A 16,424-nucleotide genomic window follows, 5' to 3' on the forward strand; every position below is an offset into this window, starting at 1 on the left:
GTCGCCAACCGTCTTCCATTTACGGAGTCGTTGTAGTGCACCTTCATTGTCAATAAAGTTTTCCATCCAAAAACACAACCGGGAAGTGTCATGGTGGCCACCGCAGTGGACAGTGGAAGCTGGTTTCCAGCTTTAGCTCTGGGAGTTTCCTTGCTCAAAGCTCTGTTTATCAACGCCTAGTGAGTCAAACACTGTTTTTACGTTGACTTATGTCATTCCCGTTTTTGGGGGGGACAGAAAAATGTCCCACGATACTCCTGTTAGCATCCGGCTAACATTAGACTGACTGGGTCGCAACATCTACTAAATAGTATTTTTTGAATTAATTGATGTTTTCTTAAATCATGATGATTGCGTGCTGAATTGTAAATGAGCTTTCTTTAAATAATGTCACTTGCATATTATATGTTTTAGTAAATGTTTGTAAAGTCCGCGTGGTTAAACCTAAGCCTACGTAGCGGCCACAAGATGTCGCTATTTAAACCAAATATGGCCGGATGAATGCGAACAGACGGACACAATTACTGTCCCGTCTTGACCTTTATCTTTATGTTTTGTATTTGTGTAAAGTCATTCTACAGATTTTGAAGTGCACAGAAACTGGTTGGCTATTACACACAGTCTGCCAGTGTCCAGGTGGTACCATGAGGTAAAGGGAGTCTTCTTTGTCTGTCCTTTTGAACAACCACTCCCCCTGCTGGTGTAGGGTGTTACAACAAACTATGTGCTTTTTTGGGGTATTTTCTTCGTTTTTCGTGTAGAACACGTCCGAATGGACCCTGGACTACCCACCGCTGTTCGCCTGGTTCGAGTTCAGTCTTTCCCACATTGCTGAGCACTTTGATAAGAACATGTTGGCAGTGGAGAACCTCAACTACGCTAGTCCACCTACCGTCCTTTTTCAGAGGTTGTCTGTCATCTTCACTGATGTGCTTTTCATCTTTGCTGCGAAAGAGTGAGTGTGATGGGAAACCGAGCCACTACTGTTTCTTGTTTAGATATTTCTGCATACCGTTGTTGATTGTCTTTGTTCAGGTGTTGTAAGTGTGTTCGGGATCAGAAAGGCACTCGAGATGTCCTCGGCCGTCCATCTTTTGTCCTGGCTGTGCTGCTACTCTGGAACTTTGGTCTTCTCATTGTTGATCGTATGCTTTTCAATCAGTCAGCTATTTGATCCCGCCCACTTGCTTTCTGATGGGTGATTGACAGATGTATGTATTTCATGGCATATTTATTGGGGCTTTTCAAGTATTTAAGGGGGAACTGCACTTTTTTTGGGAAATTTGCCTATCGTTCGCAATCATTCAGAAAGACATGACGACAAATGTATTTTTTTGAATGCATTCTAACTCGTAAATATAAGTCCGCTTACAACAAAGTCAATGGAAGGTTCTCTATTTTGCCCATGAAACCCAATAAATAACCATCCAAAAAACCGACAACAATAGTCCATTTACATTCCGTGACTTGAATATTAACCAGGTATTAGTGATATTGTTAACAGAAGCGCATACGTAGATGAACAATTTATAGCGGCGCCGTGACCACTAGCTCATGTGCTTGTATTGACATCATTGAGTGGTCAGCTTCTTCCTCGCTTCCTTGCTTGTGAAAGTTTATTGTAGACCATAAATCATGCCTCTTACCTGAATAGTAAAAAGATGAGGACGTTGTCTGACAAGTTGGTACACTTTGACAGCCAATTTAGACACAAAAATGACACTTGGTTCCCCCCACTTTTCTTCGCGAGGATTATGAGTCATTCTTAATCTAAACAGGAATATAACAAGATTCTATCAATCGACATCCTAATGACAGCAGCCCTTGTACGTTAAGCGATGGTTTTATTATGTTTGTTGGCTCTCTTGAATTCTTCAGTGGTTAATCCTCAGTGATGCATATAAAAAAAAAGCGACTGTTGTGATGCGTTTTTTGAATGATTGCGCCGCGTATGCTTAAAATTAGCATAATACATAAATATTAACAGTTATTATAAATGTGTCTGTTACTACACAAAATACACGCTTACAGCATGTATATAAACCCTAAATGGAAATGTTTGGATGCTTTTATAGGCAGAATAGAGCGACTTTCATAGGCTCCATTGTAAGCAGACTTTTGATCCCATTTGTTCACTATTTAGGATACATAAAATAAAGAAAAATATAGGTGTTCTTCACTTACATAACGATTGTGAATGATAGGCAAAATTACAAAAAAAAGTTCCCATTTCAAGTAAATTCTGTAATAGGTCAGATTTTTAAGTATTCATTATTTAATGGGCTTTATATTTATGTGTGTATACTCAAATAAATCTTATCTTAAGCAATAAGATAATCATGTTTTGTAACATTGACTTCATAGCTCCTTGATGTTGTCCCTCAGATATTCATTTTCAGTACAATGGCTTTCTGTTTGGTTTCCTGCTGCTGTCTGTAGCCAAACACTTGCAGGTAACATCAAGTCATAAGTTTGAAGTCTTTTTACTCTTTAAAATGATGAACTAATTCTGCAACTTTTCTTTGGCATTGGACAGTCGCAGCACATGCAGGGGGCACTGCTGTTCGCTATTCTTCTCAACTTGAAGCACATCTACCTGTATGTGGCTCCTGCATACGGTGTCTTTCTGTTGAGGAGTTACTGCTTCACTCAGGGCAACAGCGGTAAGCCACACAACAAGTGCCGTAGCAACCACCTAATATCATCATCGCACAGTGTGGGAGCCAAACAGTAACCACTTAATAAAAAAGTTGTAGTGTCAATAGATGATGATGTAATTCATAAAGCAGCTTCAATGTATCAATCATTTACATCACTGTGTGATTTTTTTCTGTGCAGACGGCTCTATCAAATGGAGGAGCTTCAGTCCGCTCCGTTTGCTTGCTCTTGGCAGCATTGTGGTCACCGTCTGCGCTGTTTCCTTTGGCCCGTTTGTCGCCATGGTGAATGCATTGCAAACCGCTTCAGGGATCGAGGCGAAAAATAAGATTTAAATAAAATGTCAGCATAAAGTGGAGTTATATTTAGTTTTGTTTTTTTTGCAGGGTCAAGTACCTCAGGTACTGTCGCGTCTCTTCCCCTTCAAGCGAGGCCTTTGTCACGCCTACTGGGCGCCAAATGTTTGGGCTCTCTACAATGTCCTGGATAAAATTTTGGCCACACTTGGTAAGAGATTAATCAGTTCTCGAGTTAAGCTGTGGCCGTCATAAAACCTTGAATGATTCTGTAGCCAATGTTTTAAGTAACCTCTTAAAATTCTGAGGTGGCATATATGTTTTAAAAAAGTTTAACAGTGTATAACAGGTCTATTCAACTGGCGGCCCGGGAATGACACAATACCATTTCAAAACTTGGGAGACAAACATTTTTGCAGCAAATTCCTAAAAACACTAGAGTGCTCCTGTTGTATAGAGGAACTTGGACCACTGTAAACACGTTGGCAGAACCTTGCATTGACATTTTAACCTTGTGAGCAAACATAGAACATAGGTATCCAAGCTTGTGATTTACAAAATTAAGGCGTTCCTCAAGACACCGCTTTAAGTCCTCTCTTTTTTGGCAGTTACGCATTTTTCTCTTAATGTAATTTATGTAACTAAGGTGTTTTAGCTTGTTCACTCCAGATGCAGTTAGTAGTCATATGTTCAACTTATTTCCTTATACTAGTGGTGTTCCTCAAGGTTCCATTTTAGGTCCTCTCTTTTTCATAATTTGGGCTATCCAACTGGTGCCCCATGAGTGAGACTCACATTTTTGCAGAAGGTCCTTAAAAACAGCACAGTGCTTCCCTGTAACTCAGACAATAAAGACAAAAAAAATCAATGTCTACCGTAAAGGATGCTGGTTCCCTGAAATATATACAGAATGAAGCGAATAGTGAAGGGAGAGGTCCAGTCCGGCGTATAATATAGCTAAAAGTAAAGTATTTCAGAAGACATATTTTCAAACAGAATTTGATTTTAGGTGTGACTGTGAAAGAATCCCAATAATAGATCTTTTTTTTTTCTTCCAGGTAATCGTCTGAAACTTTTGAACGAGGCAAAACTTTCTCGGGCCTCCATGACAGGCGGCTTGGTTCAGGAGTTCCAGCACTCTGTCCTGCCTTCTGTGACTCCATCCGTCACCCTCGTCTGCACTCTGCTTTCCATTCTGGTGAGTCCTCTGTAAATCCTCCAATTTTTAACTTAGAAATTCCTCAGTGGGCTCACATTTCCTGTCTGTGTGATGTGACTTTTTAGCCCGCGGTAGCATCCATCTGGCGGCGTCCTCGTGGTGCTCGCGGATTCCTGCGCTGCCTGTTGCTCTGCGCTCTCGGCTCCTTCATGTTTGGCTGGCACGTCCATGAGAAAGCCATCCTCATGGCGATCCTCCCTCTCAGGTGGCCTTTTATTCATGTTATTAGAGTGGAATACGACTTTGTTATTGGTGCTTTACAGATCAAGTCAGCAATTTAGTGTTTTCCACAATGTAGTTTGTTGGCGGTAGAGAGTAGAGAGGATGCTGGTATCTTCCTAGTTCTGACCACAACTGGACACTACTCGCTGTTCCCGTTGCTTTTCACCCCAGCAGGTAAATATTAAACTGTCTGTCACTTATCTAAATGTTAAAATATACACCACCCTAGTCATTTTTAATGCACTTTAATTATTGTGATTACCTTTTTTGTAGAGTTGCCGATCAAGTTTGCACTGATGTTGATGTTCACCATCTTTTCTTTCGCTGCTCTGGGGAGATTACACAGGTAGTTGAACTTTTTTTTTTCATGCATTTTTCCAATAACATCTTGATTTATATTGCCTTACAGAAATGGGTTGTAATATTTGTAAAAAAAAAAATGATTGGAATCACTTTTTTGGTTTAAAAAAAAAAGAAGCTTTTGTTATATTCCAACTTTTTTCGAAGACGTAGTATAAAACTTCAAACCACCACTTAACTGAAACCTTTATGCGTAAGGGCTAACTTTCCAATTTGATCAAAGTGTTATATCCTGCCCTCTGACCACGTAACGACGTAGAGCAGGGGTGTCCAGACCACTGGACAAAAAATGCAGCCCATCAGCATGTTCACTTTGGCCATGTGACCTTGTAATCAATTTAATTATCCAAAGGTCTGATGGGTTACATTTGTCGTAATTATTTGGATAATGTAAGAAACTCAGGTCAGTGACCATGATGTGTACCTCCTTAATATGTTACGCACAGCATGTACTTATATAGCCCAATCCAAACAACCTTTTCTAGTCATGGTGCACAAAAAAAATCAACCAGCACAAAAAGTAAACACACATAGTCACACATAACACAACCTGCTCACATAACTCTGTGGATATTGTAAAAAAAATAAAAATGTCCCATCACCATAAAAACATTAAAATTTACACCCATTTAAATCAATTGCAAGGCATTATGGGGAAAAATGCAAAACACTCTATCCATACTTATCAATGTTTGACCTTTTAGCTGCTTGATATTTCTGATTACAAAGCTTTAAAGAGGTAATCACAGAAGTAAACAAGGCAGGAGTTGAACTTTCACATACTCTTAATATTCAATTATAATAACTCAGTGGCGGGCTGTGCGTTTCCCACCTAGGCCTTCAGTGATGTCCGACTTTAATTATTACCTCTCAAAATACCATCATTTATGTCCCCACATGACCATTGCTGGACAAATATTATACAGAAAAACATTTACTCACTACTGGGCATTGAATCACTACCAACAGTGTACATAACGTTTTTTTCTGGCGCATTTAAAAATCAATAAACTCGCATCAGCAATTAAAACATATCTTATGTGGTACTGTCAAAATTAAAATTGCAAAAAACATTTTTAACGTGACAAAATGAAGAAATAAAATATCGGGACTCACATTTCATCGACAGCTGAGCTAGCTTCCGCGGTTGGCTGACATCGTTTCACAAGATGTAGTTTCTCTTTAAGTATTCTTCTTGAAAATGGCCTTGCTTTTGTAGCTTATGTGTGTATATATGTTGTCTTGTCTAATCATAAATATGCAGATGAGGCATGTTGGCTGAATTCTTAAAGTTTACTCCAGAGCGTGCTCATCCAAAACTTCCCGCTGCCGGCATGTCTACATTCAACAACCTAAACGGTGCTATTGCGCTTGCTCTACACCAGTGGTCCCCAACCAGCGGGCCGCGGCCCGGTACCGGTCCATGGATCGATTGGTACCGGTTCGCACAAGAAATAAACAGAAAAATCAAAATAAAAACACTTAAAAAAAAAAAAAAAAAATTTATTTATTAAATCAACATAAAAAACACAGAGTTACACTTACAATTAGTGCACCAACCCAAAAAACCTCCCTCCCCCATTTACACTCATTCACACTCATTTGCACAAAAGTGTTGTTTCTTTCTGTTATTAATATTTCTGGTTCCTACATTATATATCAATATAAATTAATACAGTCTGCAGGGATAAAGTCCGTAAGCACACAAGATTGTATTTTTTTATGAAAAAAAAAAGAAAAAAAAAGCTTGTGGTAGATTTGGTACAGCACGGCAACATAAACTAGCTGAATTCTGATTGGATAAAAACTCTATAAACTAAAAACAACAGCGCTGTAAGGAGCATAATATGACATGAAGAGAATATGAATATTTTTAGATATTAAGGGAAAGTAAATTAACAATTACTTTTATCTTTAATTATGATTATGATTTCTGGTTGTTAGGCCAGCAGAGAAGGCCTTGCTAGCCCTCACTGCACACCACTGTAATAATTTTAAGCATACATCCATTATATTATTTTTATAATATGTAAATACGCACACACACATATGTAAGGTTACTTTGCATGCAGTCGGCTTTCGGCCCCTGGCCAATTTTTTTTAGCTCAATGCGGCCCTCCAGTCAAAAAGTTTGGACAGCCCTGACGTACAGTAACTATGTCCGTATATAACATGTGCATGTGCATTTTCATTGTGTGTTGTTAGTTAATGATAATAATGCTAATGATAGCTAATGATAGCGATTTGGTTAGCTATCTTTGAATGTTCACTTGTCCCTCGTTTATCGTAGCTAATTAGTTCGAAGTCTAACCGCGAAGTAGGATTATTTTTAATAAATGGAGTATTTTCATTGTTGGAGCATAAAAACAGTGTGACATTCCAAATGTTTTTTAAACATAATTTTAGCCCGCTAATCATGAAATAACACCCATGTAGTAGGGTAGACAGTTAATTGAATTTTAATCACGATTTTGGCTCCTCACAATCATAAAAAATATATACGATTAATGGGCCGTGCAACGTGCATGCAGTTTCCTGAGCTTGTAACAGTGAAACGGATGAGGAGCAAATGAGTGAAAAAAAGACAATGTCTACTAGAAGTTTGGGATCTCATCATGGTTGTTACTTTTAATTTGACACAGTGCTTGTATGCCTAAACAATAATCACTAAACTCAACAAAAAATGTCTGCGTTTACCTAACTGCAGAGAATTGGCCAATAAAACGGAATCAGCTGTTGAACAGCTATATCACGGGAATTTACAATAATGTGAGTGAAATGCTGTCATTGTGAGAAGAAGTAACATTTGTTTGGGAAAATAATGTGTTCACTCTTTCATCCCCCAAACACTCAACCGCCCCGGATACGGCCACTTGAAACAGCGACTAAACTACGAAGCTAAAGCTAGCAAGAACAATCCATACACAACACATCTCAACTGCTTGTGTTGTTGTGAACGACATCATCAATGTAAGATCAATGTTCAAACAGGACAGCAGTTGCAACTTGAGAGGCTTGCTCTTTTTTATTTTTTAAGAGCCTCAAAAGTACCAATTATTGTCACACACAGTTGAAATTGTCAAGCTCAGAACAGCAGCATACTTCCCCCCTTTACAATAACAGCACTGTGCACAACATCCGGTCTGACTGTGCTAACAAAATACAGGTTTCAAAAAAGTAACATAAACAAGCATTGTGTACTTAAAGTACCAGGCTAATGGAAATACAAGTTGACTATATATCCTGAATTGTGTTTCATTGTATCCGGTAAACTATATCTAATTATGTTTCCAATCCACAAAGTATGTGAAAATACAGTCTCAACATCCACAAAATGCCAGAATTTTAGATGGCTCACCAATGTGAAATCTGTTATTGATGAGGCAGAAGTTGACGATGAAGTGCATCAAAAAATTGTTCTTCCAAAGGTTGTTCAACTGGATTGTCACAGTGAATAAGGATAGCGCCAAGATTATTTGCTTCTTTGTAACTGCTTTTTTGTATGTGCACGAGCGCCCTGCGTGCACGAGACAGCAGTGAGTGACAGCCCTGAAATCCAGACAAATTCTTCTGATAGACATTATACAGTAATTGGTCATTGTAAATAATCTGGACACTTTAAATTTTGAAACCTGTGTATGTTCTGTTAAACCACTAATGGTAACACAACCTTGCCGGTGGTGTTCTTGTTGTATTTTTAGTTTTGAAAAATGTAATACTGGTTAAGTAAAGTAAAAATAAATATCTTGTATATTTAAGGGTTATTTCTTTTACCACACATATCCTATCACACATTCCTTCTCTTACAACGGAAATTTTTTTTTATCTTAAAGTTGAGATTTCATTTTTGTAAAATTAATCACATATTAAAAATCTTAGCAATGTTTTTGCAACTATTATTTTAAGATTTTTAAGTACTGTGTTGAACGGGTGTCTCCCCCCAGCCAACAGTCACTACTGCGCCCGGTGGAGGTCGTCTACCTGTCTGGCCTTGTTGCTGTGGGGGTTACCTGTGAGCTCATCTTTCCTCTGTCGCCGTGGCAACAAAAACTACCCTTCCTCCCCCTGCTCGTGACGTCCGTCTACACCTCGCTGGGGGTGTGTTACTCCTTCATTCGTCTCTACGCCAGTCTTCGCGACCACAGCAGCAGGGCCATAGGCCCAAACAGCTGTGACACAGGTTTGATTCCTGCACTGAGCCAGACATAAACTGTGGACTCAATCAGGTAACAAGCAGAAACACAACAACACTTAGTAGGCACTAAGTAGTCGGCGCTCAGAAGATGGACATTAAAGATGTTTTTGTTTTTTAAAAATATTTTACATGAATAAAAAAATATGCATTTTAACGAAAATTGTTTCGCTGCTGGTACTTCCATCTGTTTCATACCAAAGGATCAATGAACACAAGTTTGAAAAAGTTTTATTGATAAGGCAACACAACTTGATTGGTTACAATGAACTTGGGTGGAAAGACTTCCACTGTGAAATTGTATTGCACAAATAACTGTTATAGCACTACAGATGCTAACCTGCTCAGCCATCAGCAAGGAGTAAAAGCAGGTTAGAACTCACTCTAATCAGTTCAATTATCACTTAGCAGCTTACTGACGCTAACAAATTCAGCGGTCCACAGGTTAGCAAATAATTTAGACAGTTTAACTGCTATATAAAGGAAAAGGGGTAGGATGAAATAAGCTCTGCTTCCTCCTACTCCTTTTCGAACATGTTGAATAGAGAAACTGGAAATTGTGATGTATCATGTTGTATGCATGCATGTTCGAAATAAACTCAAACTCAACTCAACTATTAGTTATCGGTTATTTTAACCAGTTTAGCTATTTGTTACGTGTACAGCACTGTTTCAAGCAAATAAACCGACAAGTTAGCAGAATAGCATGGACACTAACAAGTTTCGTTAAGAGTGTGGCTAGCCCGTTGTAACCAGTTTAGCACTGATGCTAACAAGTTCACTGTTCCGTAGGTTAACAAAGAATGTGATCAGTTTACCTTTTGGTTTTCAGTTGTATTAACCATTTTACCCCTCTGTTAATACAAGTACAGCAATGTTTCTTGCAAATTAGTAGGTTAGCATGGAAGCTAACAAGTTGACAGTGTACTAGCACATTTTAACCAGTTTAGCGATGATGCTAACAAGTAGCGCAGGTGTTGTAGGGTAGGGTAGATAAAGTGGCCTCATTTCTTTGTTGAAGCGCAAATCAGTTTACGTGTATCGTACATGTTCACCCCTTGGTCTTATCATAAACATCAGCATATAAAAGTAAAGCCACTTGGTTAATTCGGTATCCTCATAAAAGACCTGTCACCAAAAAGAAAACATAAATAAGAGATTAGCGAAATTTTAATATATTTTATGTATATATATATATATATATATATATATATATATATATATATATATATATATATATATATATATATTAGGGTTGTGAATCTTTGGGTGTCCCACGATTCGATTCAATATCGATTCTTGGGGTCAAGATTCGATTCAAAATAGATTTTTTTCAATTCAACACGATTCTCGATTCAAAAACTATTTTTTTCCCGATTCAAAACGATTCTCTATTCATTCAATACATAGGATTTCAGCAGGATCTACCCCAGTCTGCTGACATGCAAGCAGAGTAGTAGATTTTTGTAAAAAGCTTTTATAATTCTTAAGGACAATGTTTTATCAACTGATTGCAATAATGTAAATTTGTTTTAACTATTAAATGAACCAAAAATATGACTTATTTTATCTTTGTGAAAATATTGGACACAGTGTGTTGTCAAGCTTATGAGATGCGATGCAAGTGTAAGCCACTGTGACACTATTCATTTATTTGTATTTTTATAAATGTCTAATGATAATGTCAATGAGGGATTTTTAATCACTGCTATGTTGAAATTGTAACTAATATTGATACTGTTGTTGATAATATTCATTTTTGTTTCACTACTTTTGGTTTGTTCTGTGTCATGTTTGTGTGTCCTCTCAATTGCTCTGTTTATTGCAGTTCTGAGTGTTGCTGGGTCGGGTTTGGTTTTGGAATTGGATTGCAGTGTTATGGTATTGCTGTGTATTGTTTTGTTGGATTGATTAATTAAAAAAAAAAAACAATTTTTTTTAAATAAATAAATAAAAATTACCAAAAAAATGAGTTTTTTAAAAATGAGAATCGATAACGTGAGAATCGCGATTCGAATTCGAATCGATTTTTTCCCACACCCCTAATATATATATATATACTATTAAAAAAAATACTATATCAGGATATATATCATTATTTGGACATACAATTACTTATATTGGGATATACATTTTTTTGTCCATATTGCACAGCAATGTAAAAAGAAAATGTAAAATTTTACAACATTAAAATAACAATTTTGTGAAGAATAAAGTATTTGAAGAAGTCGTAATTTTTAGATTTTTCAGTGTGGCCCTAATACTCTGTTAGATGTTTATACAAAGACAAACGGCATTGAAAATATATTATACAAAAGCTTTGTCTTCAAATTTTAAGGATGTGAGCTTTTGACGTCTAGATTTGAAGTTCTTTTCCAACTTAAATCAAGATACAGGCACTAAAATTGATGAACTTACTCTGTAAGAGACCTGTTCAAACAAAACACAGTAATGATTGTCACCTAGCACACCATTACGACTAAACCAACAGCATTTGTGTCCATTTTTAAAATGACACTGTTCAACAAGAAGTGTGGGAACCTTACTTGTGACATTCTGACATCATGTTAGCCTTTTTGGTGTGGCTGTAGCAGCTCTTTGCACATTTTTCCCCCTAATGTTCATTTTGGGTTTTAGGTCAGCTCTCACGCCTTGCGGCCCTCTACTATGATGACCAACACTGGCGTCAAGTCCATCAAGTTCCTCAGCATGTCCATGATGTCCTCGTGGTCTTTGGCGCCCTCGATGAACTCCTCCAGGGTCATCTCCCCTGAAAAACAATGTTGTGGTAAGTTAGCATTAGCATTAAAAGGACAAGTAGCATTTTAGTGCGTTTTACCTTCTCCTTTTACGTCGATTCTCTCAAATATAAGCGTGACGATGTCTTCGGGGTCAGTGTCTCGGTTGCGTGTAATGTCTTGGATGGCCTGCAAAGAGAGACAGCATGTATGTTTCCTGTTTTTTTAATGTACGGTATATGGAAAACGGCTACAAAATGTTGTGGTATGAGTAATTACAGAGGTTTAACTCTTAATGGACAAACTGGGTCAGGGTCATTCCCAGTTAATTTCACTTGCTGGTAGCTGATACATTGAGCTGATTCAGTAGATTAGCACTTCCCTGACTTTGCTTAATCCTGAACCCAGCATGGCTGAACGTCAACTCTGAATGAACTTAACTTTGCACACACTGCATATTACTGTAGAACCAAAGAAGAAAATGTAGTATGTACAATAGCCTTTTTTATGGTGTATTCGTATGGGTAATTACCGAAAAAATAGTCTCCAGCTCCTCTTTGTCAATCTTTCCGTTTCCGTCCTGGTCAAATAGTTTGAAGTACCACTTTAGCTTCTGGTTAATTTCTCCTTTCAGCATCAGACTGATGGCGGCAATGTATTCCACAAAGTCGATATACCCGTCCTGCACAGACATAACACATGACTCCATCATTGCGGTTATACACTTCAACACACCTCATGGTGGCGCTAGAACAAAACCTTGACCTATAAATCTGCTTTTGGAAGGACCTTTCAAAAGTAATTCCACTTGTGATATTGTAGTAATTAAGTTGTAAATACGGTACTTAACTTGAAATATTGTGAAAAAAAATCCTAATGTTATGACTACCATGAGAAAAATAAAATCATTTAGAAACAAGAAAATAAACACATTTTGCCAGAATAAGTTAAGTTAAAGTACCAATGATTGTCACACACACACTAGGTGTGGCGAAATTATTCTCTACATTTGACCCATCACCCTTGATCACCCCCTGGGAGGGGAGGTGAGGGGAGCAGTGAGCAGCAGCGGGTGCCGCGCCCGGGAATAATTTTTTAATGTCTTTTTATTAAATATTAGACTTCAATATTAGGAGAATACAGTTTTAAAGTAAATACCAAAATAAAGTCAAAATATAAAAATAAATTCTACAAAGAAAATCGTAAAAAGAAAAAAAAAAAAATATTGTAATTTCATTTGAATACATTTGTAAAATTTGGAGTAATAAATACTTTATGATAATGTTTTTGGGAATCAAATTGCAATATAAGATAATAAAAATGCAATTTTGCAGGAGGAAAGTCATATTATTTTTTGGGGAAAGGTGAATTTTACAAGAATAAAGTCACAAGGAAAAATTATTATTTTCCATAATTAAAAAGATAAGAGAAATAAGTAAAGTTAGTGCATATGTATATATGTAAACTTTTTTTCTTGCTGTAATACAACTTTGTTGATTGGAGACATTTCTGTTTTATGCTTGAACTCTATATTTATTATTGGATGTTATATTATTATTTTAATGTATACATTATTCAAGTGATTTATTTATATATATACACTACCGTTCAAAAGTTTGGGGTCACATTGAAATGTCCTTATTTTTTAAGGAAAAGCACTGTACTTTTCAATGAAGATAACTTTAAACTAGTCTTAACTTTAAAGAAATACACTCTATACATTGCTAATGTGGTAAAGGACTTTTCTAGCTGCAAATGTCTGGTTTTTGGTGCAATATCTACATAGGTGTATAGAGGCCCATTTCCAGCAACTATCACTCCAGTGTTCTAATGGTACAATGTGTTTGCTCATTGGCTCAGAAAGCTAATTGATGATTAGAAAACCCTTGTGCAATCATGTTCACACATCTGAAAACAGTTTAGCTCGTTACAGAAGCTACAAAACTGACCTTCCTTTGAGCAGATTGAGTTTCTGGAGCATCACATTTGTGGGGTCAATTAAACGCTCAAAATGGCCAAAAAAAGAGAACTTTCATCTGAAACTCGACAGTCTATTCTTATTCTCAGAAATGAAGGCTATTCCACAAAATTGTTTGGGTGACCCCAAACTTTTAAACGGTAGTGTATATATATATATATATATATATATATATATATATATATATATATATATATATATATATATATATATATATATATATATATATATATATATATATATATATATATATATATATATATTATGATTATATTATTTTCAGTATGACCTGACACATTTGTATGCTTTAACCTCAAATATAAAGATCCACCCAAAATTAACTTTTTGTCTGTAATCTTTCATCTGGTAGTGGGAATCAGTCCCTCCCTATTGAAACTAAGATTTTCTATGGCCTCCTCACCTATGATACCAGTGAGACTGTGAATCCAATAAAGTGTTCTTGATAAAGTCGCTGCCGGGAGGATAGTTGTGTATTCTAATATTCTAAGCCAATTAGGTAGTGAGCCAATGAGCTGTCTGCTTTTCTAGTGACCTGACCAATGACTTTGTAAATTCTGGTTTCTGACAGACAACTTGTTTTGTATACTAAGATCAGATTGGTCATATTTGCTCACCCCGTCCAAATCGAAGGTGAAGAAGACCTGGTCCACGTAGCTGTTGGCGTTCTCGTTCAACCCCTTCAGGCCGAGAATGGTCTTCAGCTCAAAAAGTGTAATGAGGCCCGACGGCGACTCCCGCATGAACATGTTGTACCAGTGGTGCATGTCCTCGGCCAGGATGTCATCTAGGTTGGAGCCATGGTTCCCCATCATTCAAAGCTACTCTATGAGCCTTCAATTGTTTGTTTTTGTGGGGCTTCAGAGAAGCTTCATCCAAAAGTGGAAAAAAATGCAGGGTAGACAACCCTAATGTAGAAAAAGATGAAGAAAAACTGCCAAAGAGGCTACAACTCCATGGCGGCGAGGTCAGTAGCAAGCTTGAGGATGCTGGAAGTAGCCTGCATGCGTGACTCTACAGGCAGAACGCAAACCTCAGGATGCTCTAACCCTCTTAGGTCCTCCAGGAAGACTAAAAGATCACTACTGAAATAACCCTCTAATGAGATCAGACTGCCATGCCGCTGCGCCCTGAGCTGCTCCCTGCCCTGGACAGGTGTGATGGCACCATTGGTCTATAACACGCTCAGTTGGCGGGTGTTTCCTGATGGGCTTTCCAGAGCAGGGTAGTCTACAAAATTCAGAAGATTTCTTATTCCTAGATCCAAAAGGTGACCACCCTACTGTGGACACTACTTTCTGAGATCTAAGCCCCTTTCACACAGTTAACGTAAAAGCCAGGTTTTCCCACATTTCTTCCCATGGTCTGTGTGAGCAGCATTGACACGGATTGACCAAGAGGATTAGCAGAATGCCGGAAAATGTATTGTAAAGTTTAGCACTTTTCCCATCTTTTTAAAAATGGCACAATGAACTGGGAACTGAGTCGACAAGGCAATTTTCCTACTTTGAATGTAGTGTCCGAGGCATTACAAAAGCAGTACGATACATTTTGTGGAAGGGGATTCCACAATGCGTGTGTAGATTTCAGAAGGGTGCATGTCTTACTAGAACAGGGCTCATATTTCTGAGCAAGCTGCAACGAAAGTGTCTTCTATCCACATGTGAGTTCAAACCCCGGCCGAGTCATACCAAAGACTATAAAAATGGGACCCATTACCTCCCTGCTTGGCACTCAGCATCAAGGGTTGGAATTGGGGGTTAAATCACCAAAAATTATTCCCTGGCGTGGCCACCGCTGCTGCTCACTGCTCCCCTCACCTCCCAGTGGGTGATCAAGGGTGACGGGTCAAATGCAGAGAATAATTTCGCCACACCTAGTGTGTGTGTGACAATCATTGGTACTTTAACTTTAACTGTGAAGTTGCTTCTAAAATACTAATCCTCACAACTATGGCAGAAAATAATAACATTTATATTTCATTCTCAAAGTATCGAATTGGGACTCGAAATGGGATCGGCTCTGAGACCTAAAAATCGGATTGAGATTGGAGTTGAAAAATGTTGAGGCAGGAACGTTGCTTGTGTAAAAGGGAATAGCGGACAAGCCTGAGCGTGAATAAACACTTCCCCTGGACTGTTGTGATCAAAGCAATTTATGCTGCGTGTGCTTCATAGTACGCTTTTCATCCTACCTCTATTGACTTTGATCCTAGCTCTGAAGGTGGACAATTGCCAGGTCGACTTCACCCCTCATTCCGTGTTGCGTCGTTTGTACGTTTTTCTACAGGAAATTTGAAAACGTGCTACTGTTTCTAAACTGTAGCAATTAGATGAGAAGTAACAGTTGTGATCCGGATCCGTCTGGTCTGTCAAGACGAGGGTCATGACCTGGGATTATCAAAGCACCATTGTGTTCACTTTGTAAAGATATCCTTTTGATTCAACGACCCCACCTTCCACTAACAATTTACCAGCACGCCTCCGGCCTCCCAACAGGAAGGTCCATTTTCCACCAGTGTGTTTATTTGTGGTTGCAATTCCACTGAATGGGAGTCCATCAGAGGATTATCCAAAATGGGATTAAGTACACCACACAACGAAAGAGCAAAAGGAGCCAGGTTTCCCTTCTGGTCATTACTCTCAGTAGTCAGGATTATGGGTGACCCAATAGTGTGTAGCGGTGCCAACTTTTGGCAAAAAATCCTCTTGTCAACACGACAACTTTGGCATTACTGCTTCTG

The 16,424-nt window shown here is 38.0% G+C and overlaps 2 protein-coding genes across 2 annotated transcripts; one reads left to right on the forward strand and one right to left on the reverse strand.

Moving 5' to 3' along the window:
• The first annotated feature begins 21 nt into the window (after positions 1 to 21).
• alg8 (ALG8 alpha-1,3-glucosyltransferase) lies at positions 22 to 9,495 on the forward strand. Its single transcript, XM_062048821.1, has 13 exons — positions 22 to 179; positions 571 to 649; positions 762 to 955; positions 1,036 to 1,145; positions 2,386 to 2,453; positions 2,537 to 2,663; positions 2,839 to 2,942; positions 3,045 to 3,165; positions 4,013 to 4,152; positions 4,239 to 4,378; positions 4,472 to 4,569; positions 4,669 to 4,741; positions 8,700 to 9,495. Exons 1-13 carry the CDS (start codon positions 91 to 93, stop codon positions 8,962 to 8,964), a joined length of 1,608 nt encoding a protein of 535 aa, XP_061904805.1. The 5' UTR covers positions 22 to 90; the 3' UTR covers positions 8,965 to 9,495.
• Positions 9,496 to 10,184: 689 nt separating this feature from the next.
• guca1d (guanylate cyclase activator 1d) lies at positions 10,185 to 14,747 on the reverse strand. The gene is made up of 4 exons (XM_062048822.1): positions 14,299 to 14,747; positions 12,218 to 12,367; positions 11,787 to 11,874; positions 10,185 to 11,717 (listed from the first exon to the last, which is right to left on the reverse strand). The coding sequence occupies exons 1-4, from the start codon at positions 14,494 to 14,496 to the stop codon at positions 11,593 to 11,595; spliced, it is 561 nt and encodes a 186-aa protein (XP_061904806.1). The 5' UTR covers positions 14,497 to 14,747; the 3' UTR covers positions 10,185 to 11,592.
• Between the last annotated feature and the right edge of the window lie 1,677 nt (positions 14,748 to 16,424).

The sequence above is a fragment of the Entelurus aequoreus genome, linkage group LG05, assembly GCF_033978785.1.
Source record: "Entelurus aequoreus isolate RoL-2023_Sb linkage group LG05, RoL_Eaeq_v1.1, whole genome shotgun sequence".
NCBI lineage: Eukaryota > Metazoa > Chordata > Actinopteri > Syngnathiformes > Syngnathidae > Entelurus > Entelurus aequoreus.